The sequence below is a fragment of the Melozone crissalis genome, unplaced genomic scaffold (assembly GCF_028551555.1).
Source record: "Melozone crissalis strain CALT ecotype California unplaced genomic scaffold, PUWL_Pcris_2 ptg000027l_1, whole genome shotgun sequence".
In the NCBI taxonomy this organism is placed as follows: Eukaryota; Metazoa; Chordata; class Aves; order Passeriformes; family Passerellidae; genus Melozone; species Melozone crissalis.
In genome coordinates this window covers 71,115,547-71,136,726 of record NW_026535805.1, presented here as the reverse complement: position 1 = coordinate 71,136,726, position 21,180 = coordinate 71,115,547, and the positions used below count along the sequence as shown (strand labels likewise).

Genomic DNA, 21,180 nt, shown 5'->3' with positions numbered 1-21,180 from the left:
TCTTGTCTCCCTCATTTAGTTTGATCAAGCAGCTGATGCTGAATTTGCCTGGATTGCAGAAACAGAAAAGAAACTGATGTCTCTGGGTGATATTAGGCTTGAGCAAGACCAGACCACTGCTCAGCTGCAAGTTCAAAAGGTAAAAGAAATGCATTTCCAACTGTCATGTTAATTATTGGCCAGCACACTCTCCATCTAGAAAACGTACTGGCATGATTTAATTTTCAATCCAATCATAATTAATGCATTTCAAAACCAGCTTTTGCTCCAATACTTTATTTAAAAAAAATATTATTCTAACCAACTCTTATTGTGTTTCAAGGCTTTTACCATGGAGATTTTAAGGCACAAAGATACTATAGATGAACTTGTTAAATCTGGGGATAAGATTATGAAAACATGCACTGAAGAAGAGAAACAGATGATGAAGGTAAAGTTCCTTAAATTGCAGCTACAGAGGTAGATATGCAGAAAATGTACAAGTAGAAGGATTCCTATAATGTCTTTTAAAATACTAATGAAAAAGCTTTAATTACAGTCACTTCCTGTCTGAGGATTGTAATGCTGGAGGAAATGCTGTTGTGCATTGCTCTCCTTCCTTCAGGATGTCAAGAGAACAAACCCTGTGTACTTGCTTCTTTGCCTGACACTAATTTGGAGCCCCATTTGTCATCTTCATCCATAGTAAACAGTATTTTAGCCTATAGATGATTGAGTAAAGAGGTGTTAGTCATCTGGGTTGATGTGTGGAATCTTGCAGTTTATCTTCCGAGTTCTTTTGGGTCAGTGATGCTCTGGGCCGTGAGCATTTCTGTGCCAAATTCACTGGCTCTGCACCTCAGTGGGAGTCTTTACTTTCATTTCTGCTGATTTCCTAGTAGACCTTGCTTGCCAAGATTATTCCATCCTGTCACAGCCCATGAAAGGCATTCTTATGCCTTTGTTTATTACACACAGACACAGAGAGCCCAACGTCAGGGCTGCAAACATGTAGGGATGGATTTTTCATGTTGGCATTTGGGAAGGATTAGTTGTGGGGTTGGGAATTTTTTGCTAAATTACTGTGAGGCTGGGTATTTTGTGTAAATTCAGTCCTTCCAGTCCATGAAAAACAATGCTTCAGTAATTGTGTTTTGCTGCAGGATCTCTGAATAAATTTGATTTGCTCTTAAGTCAATTTAAAATAGATGAGGTGTTCTGCCTATGAAACTGTAGTCATAAGGCAGAGCAGTTTTGTGTGAGTCTCTGCTAAATATTTTTATTTGTCAAAAGTACTGCATATCTGTGTGTTATGTTCTGTCCTCTGGATAGCATCTCTATACTTAATTTACATGCAAGACATAACAAATGAAAGGATAGCTTGTTCTGCCAAAGGGAAGAAAAGAAAAGCTTCTTCATATTCAACGTCTTGCTTATATGTAGTTTTTCCAAGGCTAGGATTTATGTGCATTGTCACATGTAATATTTCATAAACATGATAACATGGGCAGTTTTCCACAGGAAAAATATAGCTAGTATAGCTAGTTGATACTTTCATTTATTATTACATGCCCAAATACATTAAATTAGTAATGTATAAACCTTATAGTTCTATCACTATTATCTATGTTATTAATGGTAATACATTCTCATTAAGTAATGTAGGCTAACCTGGAAAATAGTGTTTTGTGGTTTCTGTTGCAAGTTTGTAAATGACAGTTGCAACAATATCCTATTATCTTGCCAGAGTGGAAAAGAAAACCCCACCAAAAAACCCACCAAACCAAACTAAACATCCCAACAGATTTTGTGTATTTTTCCACTTGCTTTGAATCAGAAATGCTGTGGAAAACTTATCTTCTGCCAAGTGTCACTGAAGATAAGTGTCTGCAGTAAGGAAGTTGGGCTAAGATCTGTTGTCAGATCATTTGCAGCTTGACTAGAAGCTCTATGAATAAAGTGTTATGTGTAAATATCAGTATTGTTAAATGTATTCTAATTATTTTCAAGTACTCTGTCAAATTCTAGTCTCCCTGATTGTTGATTCTGTCCACCTTAAGCAGTGGTACTGTAGAAACATCAAAATTGAAATTTTATTCACTGTGAATTGGTGTTAAAATTATCAAAGAATGTTTGGAAATGAAGGTAAGAGACACTTGGGAAAACATACTTTTAAAAAATTAATATTATTTTGCAGAAAAAAATTGAAAGCCTCTTACAGAAATATGATCAAGTCTGTCAAATGAACTCAGAGAGAAACCTCCAGCTGGAACGGGCTCAGTCCCTAGTCAACCAGTTCTGGGAGACTTATGAAGAGCTTTGGCCATGGTTAACTGAAACAGAAATGATCATCTCTCAGCTTCCTGCACCAGCCCTTGAATATGAAACACTAAAACAACAACAAGAAGAACATAGGGTAAGCGTTTTGCCAGTTTTGAAAAAGAAAGTGTTAAATACCAGAAAGTATTTTGCTTATAACTGTGGAGGACCCTGCAAAATTCTTAAAACTATATCAATCTTCTGTTGAAAAAAAGATAATTAAGACAATAATCCAGAGTTTATATACATTTTCAGTCATGTCTCTGCTGTTTACCAAACTGTGCATGTAAGCAAGGGTCTCTGGGGAAGGCAGCAAGTGATGTGTAAGCATAAAAGAGGGTGAAAGGGTAATAATTGCCATTGTCCTGGGAGAACTGGAGACATAAAAGTTATTATATAAGAAGTATGTATATTTAAAAGTACTCATTAATAACTGGAACAAACCAAAACAGAAACAGAAAGAACAGATGTGGATGTTGGAGCAAGAAGCAAAAGGGGGTTACAGTCTGTACACAGATATGGACATATGCTGATCTTTTGTATGCATAAAAAAAACTTTTGTTTTGTTGGTAACATTGAAACTAAACTTAGCTGAGTAAAATGATGAACAATTAGAGGGCCAAGAATTGATTGCTTGGCTAGCAATCCCACAGTAATTTATCATGTCCAGAATATTTGTTGTGCAATAATAAAAACAAATAGTTGTTTACCATAGCATCACAAAATAGAGGTGACTGTGTTGTAGACTGGCCACTGTATGGGTTCTCTTACATGGATATATAATCACTTTGGATAAAAATGGAGATGTTTCATAGGTGACTGCTAGTATCACATGGAATCAGATGCATCCCACTGAGGTTAAGAACCTGCATGTTTTGGCAGATGCAAAACCTGCACAGCCACTGGAGATACCTGTTTCTCCCTGCTAAGCATGGAGTAACTAGTGTTTTTTTTGTTTCAGCTGCCTCCATTAAGTGACTCAAGTTAGATAGCATGAACCCTGGCTTCAAAGTCTTGTTTACTTTGAGACCAGCTAATGAAATGTGCCACTCTTATGTACTGGTAAACACCAGGTTCACTCATTTGTCTTCCTATTATGTCCAGAAAGAACAAACATGTTCTGTTAAGACTAGCTGCATAACATAAGCTTTACAAACTACCTTGATTAGTCACTGTGAACCATATCATGCTTGCTTTACTTGCAGGATTGTTCCTCATGTACTTTAATCATGCTGCTTCTATGAGAAGCCTTTCAGATGAGCTTCTATTTTTGCATTTTCCCCAGGCTGTGCCATTAGCTGAGATTTGTTTGTTAAATTGAAGATTAATGTCAGGCACTTTTAACACGTAATCTGCTCTGAAATGCTTGTTTGCTAGAATTGTTTACCCAATAGTAGATCATGGGGAAGACCAAATAATTTGTTGTTCTATTAAAAAGAAGAAGAAGAAGAAAAAAAGGTAGCTCTCAAATGTGAATGAAAACTTAATGTTTCTGTTCTGATGTATTTATTGCTGACTATCTTTGTTCCAAGTTGTGGAATTCATGGAGTTGATTCTATGTGAGTAACATGCAGTTAGTTTGGTTTGAAATGAACTGTTGGCAGAGTATTTTAGCATAAGGTTTAGACTCAGAAATGTGCACTCTTTTGGCCTTGTGTCAAATCATCTCCTTGTGCTCAAAAGTAAACCACACAAAATTATTTTCTAAAAATTTTCAAACTGTTCTTATAATCTCCTTTTCCTCCTCTAAACTAATCAACATTATTTTTCGTGTGGCAAGGTGTACAAATGAAGTTACATTCAAAGTAAGTAGTTAGAGTCAGGGGGGTTATTTTCATTTCTGTTTTGTCATTGGGAGACTGAAGAGTTGTGTCACTGTTTTCCCTTCCCAGTCTCCTCAATGTCCCCTCTTCTGGGGAGGAGCAAGGAAGAGAGCCAGCATCTGTATTCCTTTTTAAGGGAAGGACTGTAGTAAAGACAGGATTTTATTTACACTGAGACTGATATAGGCTCTTTTCTGGGTCTTCATTAATTTAAACAGACTCTCAGCAGGGAGGAACAGTGCATGTACCTCTCATGCTCCTGCACTGAGCTATTGGATAGAAATGCATGGAGTTCACAGAACTGAGAGGGACAGTGCCTCTCACAAGACTGGGACTTTTCTGAAAAGAGAGGGATGAGATGAGAAAGTAAATAAAATGAGGGAAGGCTGGGGCTACTCACACAAACAAAACCCTTTCCCTTTTGTCAGTGCAAGCAAGAAAAATCTGAAATCCTTAGACAACTTGAAAGACACCTTGTGACATTTCACTTCCACAAGCCCCTGTACAATCTTCAGCACAGTTTTTGCTTCTGGGGTGGATGATGAGAAGGAATAGATCGCTGAGATCAAATATAATCCACTTACTAATTACTTGTTAAACATTATGTAAGTTAAATAGTAATGCTGTTATGAAGACAGAGGGGTCTTGTGGCCAGAAGGGGAGATGGATAAACAAGGTTGATAGGTCTCTACTATCACCTTGCTTGTCCTTTTGCCCTTTTCACTGATTTCTTTGACCCTCCCTTGTGCTGGTTTCCTGTTCTTAAATCAAGGATAATTTGAATTAATTTTCTTGCAATGCTGGTACCTCTTTCTGTGATGCTCTTCAATGAAAGGCTTTGCAGCATGTGACCAATATCAACATGAAAAGTGTATATGTGGTGGTGTGACGCCCATGTCTGGAATATCGTTGCCCTTTCTGTCATTACAGGTGCTAAATATGATGGGCAATGTCTGTTGTTAGCATCATATGCATAATTAGCATCTTATATTTTGCCTGTAATCATATGTCCTGCCAGAGTGTTTCCAGTGTGTCTCTAGTTCTGATGTTTTATGCCCGCATAGTTCTGTGTTGGAATAGGAATGGTCACTGGCAAAGCAGTCATTAGCTTTATTTCTGCTTTACATTAAGATGAAAGGTATTTGTTTGGAATTTCTTGCCAGCTGGATGTGTTGGAAGTGTGGACAGTTGTAATGTGGTGGTACAAGGGTAAGAAACTGATAAGTTGTTTCATTTGTTATAGCAACTGCGTGAGCTGATTGCTGAGCACAAGCCTCATATAGATAAGATGAACAAAACTGGGCCTCAGTTGCTGGAGCTGAGCCCAGGAGAAGGCTTTTCTATCCAAGAGAAATATGTGGCAGCTGACACCCTGTACAGTAAAATTAAGGAAGATGTCAAAAAGCGAGCACTGGCACTGGATGAAGCCATTTCTCAGTGTACCCAGGTATCAGTTAAAGTATAATTGGGTTCATTCAATGGAAAAATACACATTGTCATTTTACATGGTTATATCAAGACTAAGCTACGGTTTCATCTGGATTTTTCAACCTAATGGTCTGTGAATGTTCATACCACTGTTAATGGTATTGATTTTTCTCTGTCTCGAGGGATTATAATTTTATATATTGGTCAGTATTATAACTTTGCAGCCATTGAAAAATGTTAAACTGCTTAATTTTTAAGTAAAACTAGTGGTCTAAAAATGTGGCATTTGATTTTCACTTTTATTTTCACTTACTGGTCTGTTGCTAGCTGATGCTTCATTTGTAAACAAATGTTACTTTTGATCAACTGATCAAAAGTAACATTTATTTACAAATGAAGCGTCAGCTAACTAACTAACTTGGGCAGAGTTAACTAACTTGGGTGTAGTTATTTCTAGAAATTACGAGCTGTGGTTAACAGTTGGCAATGGAGCTAGTGGGTAGTTTAGCAGTGGTGATGGCATTGGCTCTTTGCTGCAGACTCCAAAAAATGTAGCATAATGCACTGAAACTGCTACAGAAAAGCATTGCCAGGAAATTTAGACTTCAGAAAATGCCATCAGCATAAAACTCAGGTTAAGTCCCCAAAAGCTGCATATTCTAGCTTCATCAGCCTATGAAATGAACTTCAGTAGAGTATTGTCAAATGCTGTGTTCTAGCAACTCTTAAGTACTGTTAAATATGGGTTAATTGTCATTAAATTCACACTGAAATTTTTTCCTCTACACCAGATTTAGAAAAGAAACTCAGTAAAACTTTGTACATAAACCCATACAAAAACCTGAATAAAAGTACTTTGTTCTATACTGCTGTTTTTATAGGAAATTCCCCTTTTTCCTCTCTGTTCACTGGAAATAAGAGCTATATTCTGCTTAGGTATTAAATACTAAATAAAGAAATACACCTTGAAGACCTTAAGAATTCTACATTCTAAGTAATTTTGTCAGGTCATTATGATTAATGTCATATTCCCAGCCCCTGCAGAGTTTAAGAATGTGAGGCAAAACTAAATGACATCAGATATCATCCGGCTTTTGAAGTGGTTATAGGCATATTTTATATATATATATTTATATTTACTAAACTTTCTAAACTTTCAGTCATTCTAAACACCTTCCTTATTCGCACCTCTGAAATATGCCTGATTATTTAAATCCTCCCTTTCTCTTTGTCATAAATGTTTAGTCCGCCTCTTATGTGGAGCTGCCAATTTGGAAATCAAGATATCTATTTAGTGTTAGAGTCCCTGTTTTGTATGTGATAGACATCAACATGTTGTACTGGCTGAGTACAGAAAGGAAGAATTAAAATGCATTCTTTGCTAACACCTAGAACATAATCAGATGTTGAGAAATGACTGAATTATTTATGCAATACTTTATGGGTCATTTTATATACTTAAATGTATACACAGATGGCAAAGCAAAACATTGTAATGCCCACAGAATGTGATTATATAAAATCTTTTTTTATAAAGATATGTGAATATGTATTATCAGATTTCTGCACAGTGATGTTTATGTCAATGTTTGTCTAGACAGTCCTTGAAGAGTAATTATTTAACTCTTCAGGTTTGAAATTATATTAAATTGCACTGTGTATCAAAGGAAGGATGTAATGTATGAAGCTAGAATGAGAGGTTGTAATGACTTGCATTTTCTTCCTTTTAAGTTCTAAAACACTTTGTCCTATTTGTTGAAGTTGGTACAAGGAGACCTACTGAATGCACTGACAACTTAAAAATGCGATCTATGTCCTAAAATTAGACACAAATATTGCCAAATTAATTTCAGTTTTTATCACTTTTGTTAGGTTTTGTTACCACAATCAGTTTCTTGGAAGTCTTGAATGTGGGAAGGCTACTATTCTTTCATAACACATTTAGTTGGCTTGTGTGATATTCACACTTCTAACAAAAACACTGAGGCCTGTAATGCTAGTCACAGAGTCAGATTTGAAGTGGGTTGTATGGTGGGGAAAAAGTAATTATTTTGCCTGTGTATATTCCTTTGAATAGAAGGGAGGTAGCTATTTATTCACATAAGGTATGTGAGCATCTTTTCCAAGTGTTGTCAGGAATGCTTTTTGTGGATCCTGGAGAGTTATTAAATGCACCCACAATTTATTGATTTCTTTAATTTGAAAGGGGCGTGGTGGTACGAGATATTTAGGAATCTCTGTGCATCCAAAAGCATATAATAAAGCCAGCTTTGGACCTATCCCAAAGGCTGAACCACTTTAACCCAGTTGTAATTGAATTTCTGAGCACCCACGTGGGCCCAGTCAAACATGGAAGAATACAGTATATACACTGTTGTGTGCTTTTATTTGCAGAAAGTACCATACCTTTACTGCCCTAGCAAGCACCTCCTGGCCACTTAGAGATGTCTTTTTGCATGACCTTACATATAAAGCCTTAATCAGAGGTAGTACATCAGTGTGTTAGTCCTAACAGGAAAATGTATGTTTTTCATAGTAAAGTACAAATCTTTCTAAAATGATGAAGTCAGAAAGCCATGGCTCTCTAAAGCTACAAACTGCATGGGTTTCACAGGACTAAATGTAAGTGGATTCTGCCATGTGTATAGTACTCTCAGAGGGAGTGTCTCAGGAGTGAACCTGAACTTAATAGAAAAGTTCTTGAATTTGACAGAACCTATCATTTTGCAGGGTTATTTTTGTAACTTAGAATTAAAAGAGCCTAGAGGGAGGTATTGCAATTTGCACATACATATGTTGGATAGAGATGTCAAGTACTTTTTTCTAAGATAATTTCAGATGCCATTTTTTAGTTTGTTGGGTTTTTTTAAATATTCTAATTTGTCTGCCATTTCCTTGTGTGCTGTGGCACCCTCCTAGTTCCATGACAAGATAGATCCAACTCTGGAGAGTCTGAAGCGCATAGTTGAACGTCTGAGGCAGCCACCGTCGATCTCAGCAGAGGTTGAGAAGATAAAAGAGCAGATCAGTGAAAATAAGAATGTGTCAGTGGATCTGGAAAAACTTCAGCCAGTGTATGAGACACTTAAACAGAGAGGGGAGGAGATGATCGCTCGCTCAGAAGGCGCTGATAAGGATATGTCTGCTAAAGGTAATAGACTGAGAAAACTTTCATGTAGTGGAAATGCAGTAAGCTGCTGCATATAAAATTCTTCATTTCTGATGACCTCCAATCTGGGGAATGTTCTCCAGGAGAAGCTGCTTAAGATTTATAAAAACAAAATATCTTTTAAAATAATTCATTGTGGATATGACCTTTATTTTATTTTTAAAGGCCACTGTGTTTGTTTCCACTTAACATTATAAGGAGTCCTGCAAAGAAATATTTTAGAGTCTAAATTCTAAAATGTACACATATGTTTCTGCTGTAGAACTGTAGAGAGATTTATGACCAAGAATTGTTTGCCAAGGTAGTAATCTAGTTCCTTTGTTGTTTAGCTGTTCAAGATAAACTAGACCAAATGGTCCTAATTTGGGAGGACATCCAGACTCTGACTGAGGAAAGAGAGGCCAAACTGTTGGATGTAATGGAACTAGCTGAAAAGTTTTGGTGTGATCATATGGCTCTTGTAGCTACTATTAAAGATACTCAGGACTTCATTCGAGAACTGGAGGGACCTGGAGTTGACCCATCTGTAGTCAAGCAACAGCAAGAAGCTGCAGAGGTCAGTAGAAAGTATTTTCTTGATTTGAAGTACTTTATTTATGGTATGCAGAGGAAAATATATAATTTTGTAGAGACTAAGAGGGATAATTGTGTAGAAATTTTCAGTAATGGTATCTCAAGAGTCTACAGTTAATAACACATATCAATGCTTAATTGCAATGAGCGTGCAACATGTGCTTGTCATTAGATTTCCTTATTTGTTTGTAAATATGTACATAATAACCATCTCACTGAGACTTTGAAAAGTTGTACATGCTTGAGATTCCTCGAGTAGTATGTAACATCCAAATGAAAGGTGGACAAATGTATGATGGTCTATGTATTATCCTCTAAGCCTGTAATTATTTATACTGATAGTTAAATGTTGGAAGGTTGAATGATAACCTCTGACAAAGAAGACTCTCTGATTAAAGAAATCTAATTTAAAACTTCCTGTTTACTTTCTCTATCTCATGGAAAATGGTATCATAAACCATTGTTACAATTTAGACTGATGTCAGCTGATTTCATCCCTGCACTGCAAAGGGATGCTTATTTTCTAAGTCCAAGTGACTGGAAGGAAAACAAAGGTGGAATCCCACTGTGTTCTGTCTTGAAAGCAAGTTTTACATAGGTTATTAAATCTAGTATTAGCAGTGTTGGCTTTTTTTCTCTTTGTAGGCTGCTAAAGAAGAGATTGATGGACTACAAGAAGAACTAGAAGCAGTTGTGAGCCTTGGCTCTGAGCTGAGAGCTGCTTGTGGAGAGCCTGACAAACCCATTGTCAACAAGAGTATAGATGAGGTATGGGAAATGCAGATGCTTAGGCCTGCTGTGTGATAGCTTGCTCAGCTGAAATTTGTATATTCCCTATGACCCCAACAAATTTTGAGAATAAAAATTCTGTGGCAAATGTGAGACACCACTGAAGCCTTTGTGGTAAAGTAAGATTTCCCTTTTGAGTGAATAAATCTTAGATTAGATTCGAATGTACACACTGTTTTATTTAATTGATTTATGGTTTAGAACTTTTGTAAAAGACAGGTTTTTTAAAAATAGTCACTGATTAATATTGTAGGTGACTGTTTCTTGTAAAAAGTAATGCTGGAATAAATTTTGGGTATGTATTCTTCATGCCAAGTGAGACATCTTAACTGAGACTATCCTGTTTGGATGTCTATAAAGTACTTTTTATTTCTCCAGTCTTCAGCAGTGTATGATTCTTTTAAGGTATTTTTATTGTGGTGATGCAACTCCAAATGATTTAGTAGTATTTCCTCTACTAACTTTTGGATCTCTGTTAATAAAAAATATTTAATCAGTATTGCAGTTTACAGCTTTTATAATTCAGAACCTCTACTGAATTCTGAAAGAAACTACTTCTGAAGTGATAGGGAGAACAAGAGTGTTAATAAATGTGAAACAGTCATGCTTAGTTTCTATTTGTATTATTGTTCAGTGGAGCGTTGGTAAATGCACATTATATAGCAGTAAAATTCTTTTGTCTATGGGAGTAAATTGTGCTTATTTGCAGCTGAATTCTGCCTGGGATGCACTAAACAAAACATGGAAAGAACGTGTGGATAAGCTTGGGGAAGCTATGCAGGCAGCAGTTCAATACCAGGATGGACTACAGGTAAGATGATGTGACATGCCTAACCCAGCCTTGGGTCAATGGGATTTACTGTGGTTGTAGTAGAAAGTGTCATGTGATTAGGTGGGTGACAAATACTGCACTCTGGTTGTAGTGACTATTTTCTTGAGTAGGCAGGGCTTTTCCTCAAGATTGGTTGGGGTTGGTTTGTTGGGTTTTTTCTGCATTAAAGAGTGCATATGTTGTGCTGTTTTCTTCATGTCCATACATTGCACTGTGTTTAGATGCAAAATTAATGTCCCCTTGTTTGTTGATAAGAGCAGAGGCTTTTTGGCACCACACATTCATAGTAGTTCTGCTCACAGTTTCTTGTGATAGTCAAGGCAGGTTAAAGTTGTGACACATTTGGTCTGAAAGGAGCAGAGTACAGGTCTGTATACACACTTGCTGCTGTTTTCTTTGAGTCAAAGACAATTACAGCACTTGAATTTTATTCCACCTTATTTATAAGTACAATTATTAACATAATGTTGCTAAACCATTATTCTTAGTATAATTTATATTCCTAGTATAATTTATCCTATCACAATACTTTAGAAGATTATCCCCTTTTTAAATCTGTAGGCAAATGTTCCAGCAGTTTAAAGATATCTTGTACGCAGTGCTTCCCAGAACTGATGAAGTTTAAAGAAAAAGAGGGGTTGTGCTTTAGATGACCTTTAAGGGTCTCTTCCAACACAACCTATCCTTTGAAACTATGATCTTTTCTCTGTATGTGCTGTTGGGTTTTTTGTAGTTGTTTGTTTGGTTTGGTTTTGTTTGTTTGTTTTTTCTTGGTCGAATTACTGTCTTCCATGGTTCATTAAATCTTTAAAACTGAAATTTCACATGATACTGAGGGCAGTTACTGCTGTATTTGGTGCAGATCAAGCAGCAGACCACTCCTGAATGATAATGCAACACGCCTGTTTTGCAGTGCACCATCACTATGGATTTTTGTCTGTGTTCTCTTGTGTTCCTGCTGTGCAGAGATTGATTTGACACAATCACCACCATTTGGTTTAACTGCTTTCTATTTCCTGTAGCTGTACAGGGCACATCCTAGCATCAGAACTGGGAAGACATAATTTATTTTGTATTTTTTACTTTTTTAAAGTCACTCTGCATTATCCTCTAGAGATTCATTGTAGCTCAGTTATGATCCTTCACTGCCTGGTGTGTACTGAATAGGTAGTTCCATGTTCCTCACACCAAAAACTTTCTTCAAAAGTTTATAATCCTCATTTAAGGTGTTATCTTTCCATTTTCACTCCAAACAACTGTAGAACAGAGTTTGTCTTGTGTAAAATCTGCAATTTTTATGAATCCCCTGAAAGGTAAATACAAGAAGTAGATTGCTACTCAGCATGAATAATTGTGGCAGAATCTTGCTGCTAATAGAAGTCCAGGATTGCAGAATGTACACTCCTGTAACTGTTACAGGGGTATTTGTTCTATTGTATTACAAAGAAACCTAGGTTTTGCTGGGAAAGTTATTTTCTTTGAATGAGAACAGCAATAATTTCTCTGGAAAAAAGAAAAGTTCTGATATTTTACTCAATACAACTTTCAAAAATAACAGCATTTCTCTGCTCACACTTAAATATCACACTGTGATTTTCAGGCATTATTTGACTGGGTGGACATTGCTGGCAGCAAGTTAGCATCTATGTCCCCAGTTGGAACAGATCTGGAGACAGTGAAGCAGCAAACAGAGGAACTTAAGGTATGAACTAGCGATTAATTAATTTCCTTTATATTTCCATTTGTCTGTATTTTTCTGTGTTGTGCAGTATTTTTGAGAGTCAAATACAATTTTCATTTTCAATTTTTAGTAAAGAAAAATTTGCATGAAAATTTAAAAATATTTAATATCAAACTTTTCATTTTAAAATGCACTTAACTTAAAAAACTATTCCAAATTTTGTCTAGGCTACATTTTATTTTTTTCTGATAGCCCAAAAATAGTTGTAGTATCATTCATTCTCTTTCAAAAACTATGAAGTTATTATGTGCAGGATTCTTCTGCTATGAACTTTATGTTTTCTTGTTTCTAACATGAACAGTTTCTTTGAGGCTCTGGGAGAAGGCCTCCAAAGCTTTGCTTATGCCATTAGAGCCTTTATGTAAATGCTTACACAGATCATGACATTCCCAATATGTGAGTAAGGTGAAAATCAAAATTCCAATCTAATTTGGAAATCTGTCTGCAGGGATCTGTACTTGTGACCAAATATGCTCCTGATGTTGGGATGCTGTTATGCCATGTTTAAAAAGCAGAGATATGTGAAGATCAGAGAAGGTTCTTGGTCTTGTTGCTCACTTGTAGATTTTGTTGGCTGTGGGCAGGTTGTTTTATGTATTTTATGATGTAACTTCAAATGAATTATGACCTTACATAGTTCAGAACATATGTACACAAGATGCCTTCAGACTGTTGCACCAATTGTGTGTTAGAGAGTGTTCTACTAAAGAAAATTTGCTTTCACTTCCTTTCAAGAATAATTCCATTTGAAAGTTATAACATTATCCCCATCACAACCACAAGAGCTAGAACACAGAATAATTCTGTGATTCTATAATCATTATTTGTGTTTCATTTACTTCTTTTCTTTTTCTATTTACCATAGCAATTTAAGACAGAAGCTTATCAGCAGCAGATAGAAATGGAAAGACTGAACCATCAGGCAGAACTATTGCTAAAGAAAGCAACACAAGAGAGTGACAAGCACACTGTTCAAGACCCTCTCTCAGAGCTCAGACTATTGTGGGACAGCCTAGAAGACAAAATTATAAGTAGACAGGTAAATAAGCTTGGAGGTGGGGGCTTTATTAATGATTTTGTTTTTTGTGAAAAATTCTTTGTTATGCATAATACTTACATTAATTTGCACATTCCTTTTAGTTTGGAAGCTAAAAATCTTATATATAATAGCATTTGAATTGTACAATTAGTTTAGTTTTTAAAACATTTTTAAACCTTCTTTTTAAATTTTCTGTCAGTAATGCTGTGTTGAATGATTATTATTGCATTTTGGTTATTTGATGATGTCTTAAGTAGCAGCTGAAAGAATGTTTATATGTGCAAAAGTAATAGTAGGTGCTGAGCTGAACAATTGAATAAAATCCCATTAACTTTAATATTAAACTATTTTGGTGTTATTTCCTTAATTTATCAAGCTGAGAGATGTGAAAGAGTCCTTTGAAGTGTGTTATTTTTTCTAAACTGAATAATTTCATGACAAAGAAAAGATTTTAAAGAGATCACACACCAAATTGCATTTATATTGAAAATATGTTTTAAGTGATAAAAGGCTACTAATACATCTGATGAAAGAGCCTTCAATCTTAACTCTGGTCTGGTACCATTTTACCATAGGGTTTACCATTCTCTTCCCAACCATTTTGTGTATTTCTTTTTCTGTTCTATATTAAATGGAATTTGAGGAATTTGAGCCTGGAATGCAAGGCTTTACAAGGGAATTGCTAACTCAGCTGTAGTTATAAAGCATTGCCTGCAGTGGGTAACTGTTCCTCCCTGGCTTTTATTCTGTCTTATGTGTGGACTCTGCTCTGGATTATGGTGACTAATGGTAATGGAAGACAATTCAATTGCATTGTGAAATGATTTTCTTGTTAACTTTATTTTTACTGTAGCACAAGCTGGAAGGTGCCTTGTTGGCCTTGGGGCAGTTCCAGCATGCCCTGGATGAGTTACTGGCATGGCTGACACATACAGAAGATTTGCTGAATGAACAAAAACCCGTGGGTGGAGACCCCAAGGCTATTGAAATTGAACTTGCCAAACATCATGTATGTAATTATAAACAGTATTAACCAAAATGTTCTTTTGATATTTATCACAGGGATGAGTCTTCTAGTAAAACTTTGCATTTGATAAATAATTCTCTACATACGCTTTCAAGATGCAGACTGTAGCTGGAATGAAGGCTTAGAATAAGTAATATCTTTCCTCTTACTCCTCCACATGCCTTCCTTTCTTGCATATGCTGTGCAAGTGGCATAGGTTTTAGCCAAAAATAAACAGCTTACCCTAGACTCCATCTCTAATCACCTTTCTTTGACCTAGGGAATTCAAAACCTGAAGCACACTGAAGCAGTAAACTCCTTGAGTACTGCTGTTTAAGCCAGGCCTCACAAGCTGCATGACTCTTGCATGTCTTTGGTTCTTTCTTCCTTCTCAGAAAATAGTGATTTGTTCTGAATTCTGCAAAATTGCATGTCAGCTGGGTTCAGCTAAGATGGAAAATGCTTCTCTGAAAATCTGTGCAAACTCCCATCTTTTTCTCTGTTTTACTTGCAACATAGGGTTGAGAGTTTTTGTTTGTTTGTTTGTTTTAGTATTTTTACTGATCATTGTTATTTTGAAGCCTATGGAAGAATGATTCTGCTATGCCTTTATTTTTAGAACATCTCCTAGGACTAAGATATTTTCCCTGCCTCAGTGTTTAGCTCTGTGCTCTTCATAACAATGTGTTCTTTCTAAGCTTGAAGATTTCAATCTAACCTTATAATTCCTCTCCCTTTAAATCTGCCATTTAATTTTTGGCTTGCATATGATGTAAAAAGCGCTCAGAGTCCATTTTGGATTTTGAGAGAATTGATTGAAATTGACAGTACACAGATAATTAAAGTCTTTTCATTGTCTGTGTTAATGCAGCTATGCAGCTTCTGAAAGCTTTTGGGTGGTCAATTGGAACTTGAACAGAATACAGTATCTACATAGCCTATGTGGCTATTGTTATACACAGACCCTTTTAAAACAAAGTAAATAAAATTACAAGACTGGGTTCTGCTCCACGAGCCTTTTATGCTCTTATCGAATGGAAGTGTTTCACTGGTGAAGAGCATCGAGGCATCATTTGTGTCTGTGCTGAAGGAGTTCAGCAAACACATGAATGAATTTACTTCCTTTTCATAATACAGAGTTTATAGGTTAGAAAGTTCACACAGTAGTGCATCCTGTGGTAGCCTGTAAAAACACCCACCTCTTGAATAACTTTGGAAAGAATAGACCTTGTTCTTAGTGAGTCTCAGCAGGAAGGAAGGGATAAGATGCATCTGCTTCTTTGAATACCTTTTTTTACCCTGTTAGGAAAATAAAATAATCTGATTCTTAGCTTAGAAGAATTAAAATAAATGTAATGTGTGTTTTGTATTCAAGGTCTGCTTTTGACTTGCTATTTCATATTGTGCTCCACATAGTTTAAGTTTCTTTGTATTTAGCTTTGCATTTTTTCCATATGCTAGTACTCTGATGGAGGTGAGTTTCAGTCAGAATCCATGGAAGATAGGAGTCATAAGCTTGAAATTCTTAGATAGGGTTTACCATTCTCTTCCCAACCATTTTGTGTATTTCTTTCTCTGGTCTATATTAAACCTTTTTTTGCCCTGCCCTCCATCCTTCTGAAAACAGCATTTTATCCCCAAATGTACCTTTTGCCTTCTATGGTTTTTACTGTGGTTGGTGATAAGAGGTTTTCCAGCAGATGGAGGAGGTCTTTTGGTGTTAGTAGTACAACCATCCCCCAGCTTTTAGCACAGGTCAAGTGTCCTGGTAGCCTGACATAATGTGAAAGGAGTTGTAGCCGTGAAATGCACAAGAATTCATTGTGGCAGCTGGGTTGTTGTATAGCGCAGCAGGCACATAGTATTCAAAGAAAAATCCTGTTAAAGAAAAGTATATAATAAATTTAAAAAGTGAAGAAATAATTATTCCCTAGCACTACTAGAAACCTTTGATAATTTCAGAAATATATGCTTTCAGAAAGAATATATTATTGTTTTCCAAGATACAAAAATAAACTTCAGTATTTTGTTAGAATGGTTACTGTCAGAATTGTTAGTGCATCTGATTGAGGAAGATCTAAGAGCTTTAATTTCTGATACCTGTGCTGATGTTTAACTATTGTCTTGTCCTTGGGCTACAACTGGCTCAATCTCTGTGAGTGCCTTCATTCAGTAACTTACTTGATTTGACCATGCTGTGTTACAATTGTAGGTGCTACAAAATGATGTTTTCGCTCATCAGTCTACGGTGGAAGCTGTTAAAAAAGCAGGAAATGACCTGATTGAATCAAGTGCTGTTGAAGAAGCAAGTAATTTACGGAGCAAGTTGGAACTCCTGAATCAGCGCTGGCAAAACTTGTTGGAAAAAACAGAGCAAAGGAAGCAGCAGCTGGATAGTGCCTTGATCCAGGTGAACAGGAAATGATCAAATATAGAGATAACTCAGAAAAAGTGTCTTTTACATGAAATACACAGATACATGTATTAGAAGTTGGCCTAAATCAAAACCATTATGCAGACGCTCCTGGATCTGGAGAAATTTTGAATCCAGCTGTATCTTCCACAGCTAGACATTGTCCCTTACAGTGCTGATATGAGAATTCAGCTTTTGGTCTACATGTTTGTAAAGGGTGAAATTTCTGTATAGTTGTATTATTCAGGGAAAACATTGATCTCATAGTAGATCAATTATTTTGACTGCTTTTATGATTTCTATGGTTTTTGTCCTTTAGATTGAATTCAGCTAGTTTGTTAGTTTGCTTTTTCCTTTTTTTCTTTCTTCTTCTTTAATTTACTTTGATAATTACAAATTTCTGATTATACCAATTACCAATCTGCTTATGCATCTGAAGTGGTTATTGTAATGGAGAGCATTTAAGTTATCTCTAAAATGATGTGGTATAATTTAGGCTCAAGGTTTCCATGGTGAAGTTGAGGATCTGCAGCAATGGCTGACAGACACTGAACGTCAGCTGTTGGCATCAAAACCTGTTGGAGGCTTACCAGAAACAGCAAGAGAGCAGCTTAATGCACATATGGTAAGTATCAGTATTAGAATGCTTTGCAAATTGCATTTCAGGACTAACTATCTTTTTAGAGTGTTTTTTGTTAATACGGAGTGTGTTCTATATATCACAAGGTCTGTACAGTGTCTTAAAGAAATTTAATAGCCTTCAAAACAACACTGTTATTTACAGTTTAGTAGCCTGTTGGGACGTGCCCAAAGCTGAAGCATTATTAGTGTTGAGACAAATAAAACAACTTTTGCATCTTTACAAAAGGTGATTTTTTGTGATTTCTATTCTTCTTTTCCCTTCTGACCCGATAACTAAGTTTATGATTTTTCTAAAGTTTGAGGATGAACCTAAAAATGGCCCACATTCACTAAACCTTAAGAGACTTGATCCTTTATTCTTTATTTAACCAAAGCTGACAGTAAAGTCAACATTAGCATAGAAATAAGAAGGACTACTGGCTCATAGAGGCTGTGCTTTGATTAGAAATGGCAAGCTGACTGGGATGACTGAATTATTCCCTTTCTTTTAAGCAACATTCTGTGGATTTCTCTGCTTTCATAGAACCATAGAGTTTTTAAAAAGACACTTAAACTTGATCTCTTGCCTCTAAGGAAGGTGGTTCTTACTGCTCCATTTGTGTAAAATCATGATGAGCTTTAGGCCAGGATATAAGCCCAAACCTGGTGATCTGAACCTCTGAATTCCTGGCTCAGAGGTAACAGTGATACTTACTGAACTGTACTTGAACTGGAATATGCTTGACTTGACACTTCCAATTAGAATGCTGAATTGTCATGTTAAAAATCAGATTTTTTTTTTAATGGTGATAAAGATCATTGGTTACCAACATAGGGCACTTTTCCCCCCTTCCTTTTTGTCCTCAAAAATTTGCCAGTATCTATAACTGATAGGGAAAGTAATTTACAGTTTTAAAATCATATAAGACAGGAAACTAGATCCAAACACAAATATTCCTGTTGTTTTGAATCCCTATAATCCTTTTCTATTTGTCATAAAGGAAAAACAAAAAAGGGAGAAAAATTGGTGGTAGGGTTTTTTCCCCCTGTGAGAGTGGACTCATGATTCTCTGAAAGGCAGTGGTGATCTTTCCCTTTTTCATCCTGCACTTAGATCAAGATGCAAAAATTTTCATGGAAGGCTTCAGAATTTTCTTTTAGTACATTCTTTGCTATGCAATTTTTCTACACTTACAAAGGCACTTAGTTAAAGGGCCCTTAGTTAAAGGGCCTTTATGTTATAGTCAGAACAAGTCTGACTGTCCCCAGTAAAATGCACTCTAGATGTACAATCCCTCCCTAACTGTACATGTACATTTTAACAGGATGTTACTGTCCTAGTGGCCATCTGCAGGCATTGACTTGCTATCAACCCTTAAAGCACAGAACTTGATTTCTTTTTGGTTAAACCTTAATGCACATGTGCAGATATGTGTTAATTCTCTCCTTTTATTTTTTTTTCTTTTTTCTGGAATGTTGAGGCCACTTGTCATGTTGTCTACTACATTCCAAATTCAAACTTGGCTCTAAGCAATTAGAGCCAGCTGTGTCAATTACTGATGTGAAACTGAAGGAGAAAGTTCTACACTACATTTGATTTGTTCCTCTTTGGAAGTAATGTTATGAACCACGTTCTTTAGTACAAGGCCTGTTTCCACAGATATGAATAAAAGATATGAATAAAAGATATGAATGAAAGAACCTCAGCCATAATTGGTTCACAAATGGAGTTGAGATTGGGCTGCATTTCCAGCTAAAGCAGCTCCAGGAAAACAAAATATATGAAGAGACATTACAGAATACCAGTACAAAAGGGGCTTAAAAAGGCACCTTTTTAGCTATCCCAGTGCTGCTCATACCATCCCTCTCCTTTTCTTAAAACAATCACTGTTTTCAGTTTCTTCCTGAGGTAGTAGGAGGAAGCAGACTAGGGGACACCACTTTCCATAGTCCCCAGAGAGAAAACAATGAAGCTTTCTGTTGTGTCAAAATCTTAATCTCATGAATGAGCCTGCTTCTTGCTTTGCCCTCCTGTGTGGTCAGGTACAGAGCCCTGTGTACAGTATCTCTTAGCCCCCCAAAAATGTCTGGTTTGGGCTCTTGTCCTGAGAATCAGAGGGAAAAGTACTTTTCTTCTTATTTGTAAACGACTTATTCCTCATCTCCTTGTGAAGATGTTCCTCATTTGTGAGTCTGCAGCAGCTTCATTGGTACATTTTGATTTGTCTGTTACCAATACTGAGCATGTCTGTTTGAGTCAGGGGGATGCATGGGAGCTCCCAGACTTTTGCCAGCTTACCAACATGATTAAAACAGCATAATTATTAGAATAGTTTACAGGTAAAACACATTGTTACCATTATTATTACAGCTTTCTTTTGATGTCTGAAATGTCTTCAGTGCTCATGCCTGGCAAGTGAAGGAAGATACTGACAATGTACAATAAGACAGCCCTCCCAAGCTGTCCTACCCACTTTTGAAGGGTACTGGATAGGTCTGGACTTCCAGCACACTAATGTGTGTAATGTGTGTAATGCTGACACTTTTTGTGTTTTGGCTACAGTTGGACTTTAAGCCAACCAAGTTGTAGCAGCTCCTTCAATGAGTGCATAGTGTTTACTTTGCCAATCTTTGAATCTCAGAGAAGACACTGACAGACAATACCAGTTTCCATTTCCTGAGGAACTGTGTCCCTCATTTTCTCATTTGGCTTTCTATGAATTACATGTGTTTCCTTTATTAGTCTTAATCGTACCTGCTAAATGTTGGGGGAGGAATAAATATTATACAGGTTTTTATAAAGAGTATTGAATTTCTACCTTATTATTTCTGATAATTTCTGTATTTAGGAACTTTGTGCTGCCTTTGAGGCCAAAGAAGAGACATACAAGTGTTTAATGCAGAAAGGCCAGCAGATGCTTGCAAGATGCCCAGAGTCTGCTGAAACAAATGTTGAGCAGGACATAAATAACTTAAAAGAAAAATGGGAATCTGTGCAAACAAAACTCAGTGAAAGAAAAGTAAGTGTTTTTGCATAAAAACAGAAGTGTAAAATATGCATTTAAGTGTGTTAATGATCAGTAGTTTTATGGATGCATACTTGCCTGATTTTTTACATTTAAAATCAGTTGTAGAGACTGGCGTAATTCAGTAATGTGTTTAGAAAGTACTGGGGAAGATAAGATTCAAGAAGTTAATTCTCCATAACTGGGGAGGAGTATGGTGAGAATGGCCCAAGTCTGTTTCACAGAAATATATTAACTGATACTGTTAATGCTTATTTGGTAGGACTAGGGGTTTTATGGGTTTTTTTTCAGTTATGGGTTTTTATTCAGTAATGGACTGAATGAGAGACTGAATGATCCTTCAAGTTTATCTCCTCCTCAGTACAGAATTGCTGTGTTAATTTTCTTAGATTTTAGCCTTTTTTTATTAACATTCCCAAACA

General features: G+C 36.3%; 1 protein-coding gene across 6 annotated transcripts in view; it reads left to right on the top strand.

The window, feature by feature from the left end:
• Window positions 1-21,180, top strand: part of DST (dystonin) — a 290,047-nt gene that overhangs the window by 237,225 nt on the left and 31,642 nt on the right. For all 6 annotated transcript variants that reach the window (XM_054279827.1, XM_054279824.1, XM_054279823.1 and 3 more), the window contains 14 exons: window positions 20-139; window positions 323-430; window positions 2,177-2,395; window positions 5,365-5,568; window positions 8,469-8,700; window positions 9,048-9,274; window positions 9,937-10,059; window positions 10,790-10,891; window positions 12,513-12,614; window positions 13,519-13,692; window positions 14,546-14,701; window positions 16,911-17,108; window positions 17,608-17,736; window positions 20,582-20,752. In XM_054279827.1, coding sequence (XP_054135802.1) covers window positions 20-139; window positions 323-430; window positions 2,177-2,395; window positions 5,365-5,568; window positions 8,469-8,700; window positions 9,048-9,274; window positions 9,937-10,059; window positions 10,790-10,891; window positions 12,513-12,614; window positions 13,519-13,692; window positions 14,546-14,701; window positions 16,911-17,108; window positions 17,608-17,736; window positions 20,582-20,752 — 2,265 coding nt within the window. The remainder of the gene's footprint in view (window positions 1-19; window positions 140-322; window positions 431-2,176; window positions 2,396-5,364; window positions 5,569-8,468; window positions 8,701-9,047; window positions 9,275-9,936; window positions 10,060-10,789; window positions 10,892-12,512; window positions 12,615-13,518; window positions 13,693-14,545; window positions 14,702-16,910; window positions 17,109-17,607; window positions 17,737-20,581; window positions 20,753-21,180) is intronic.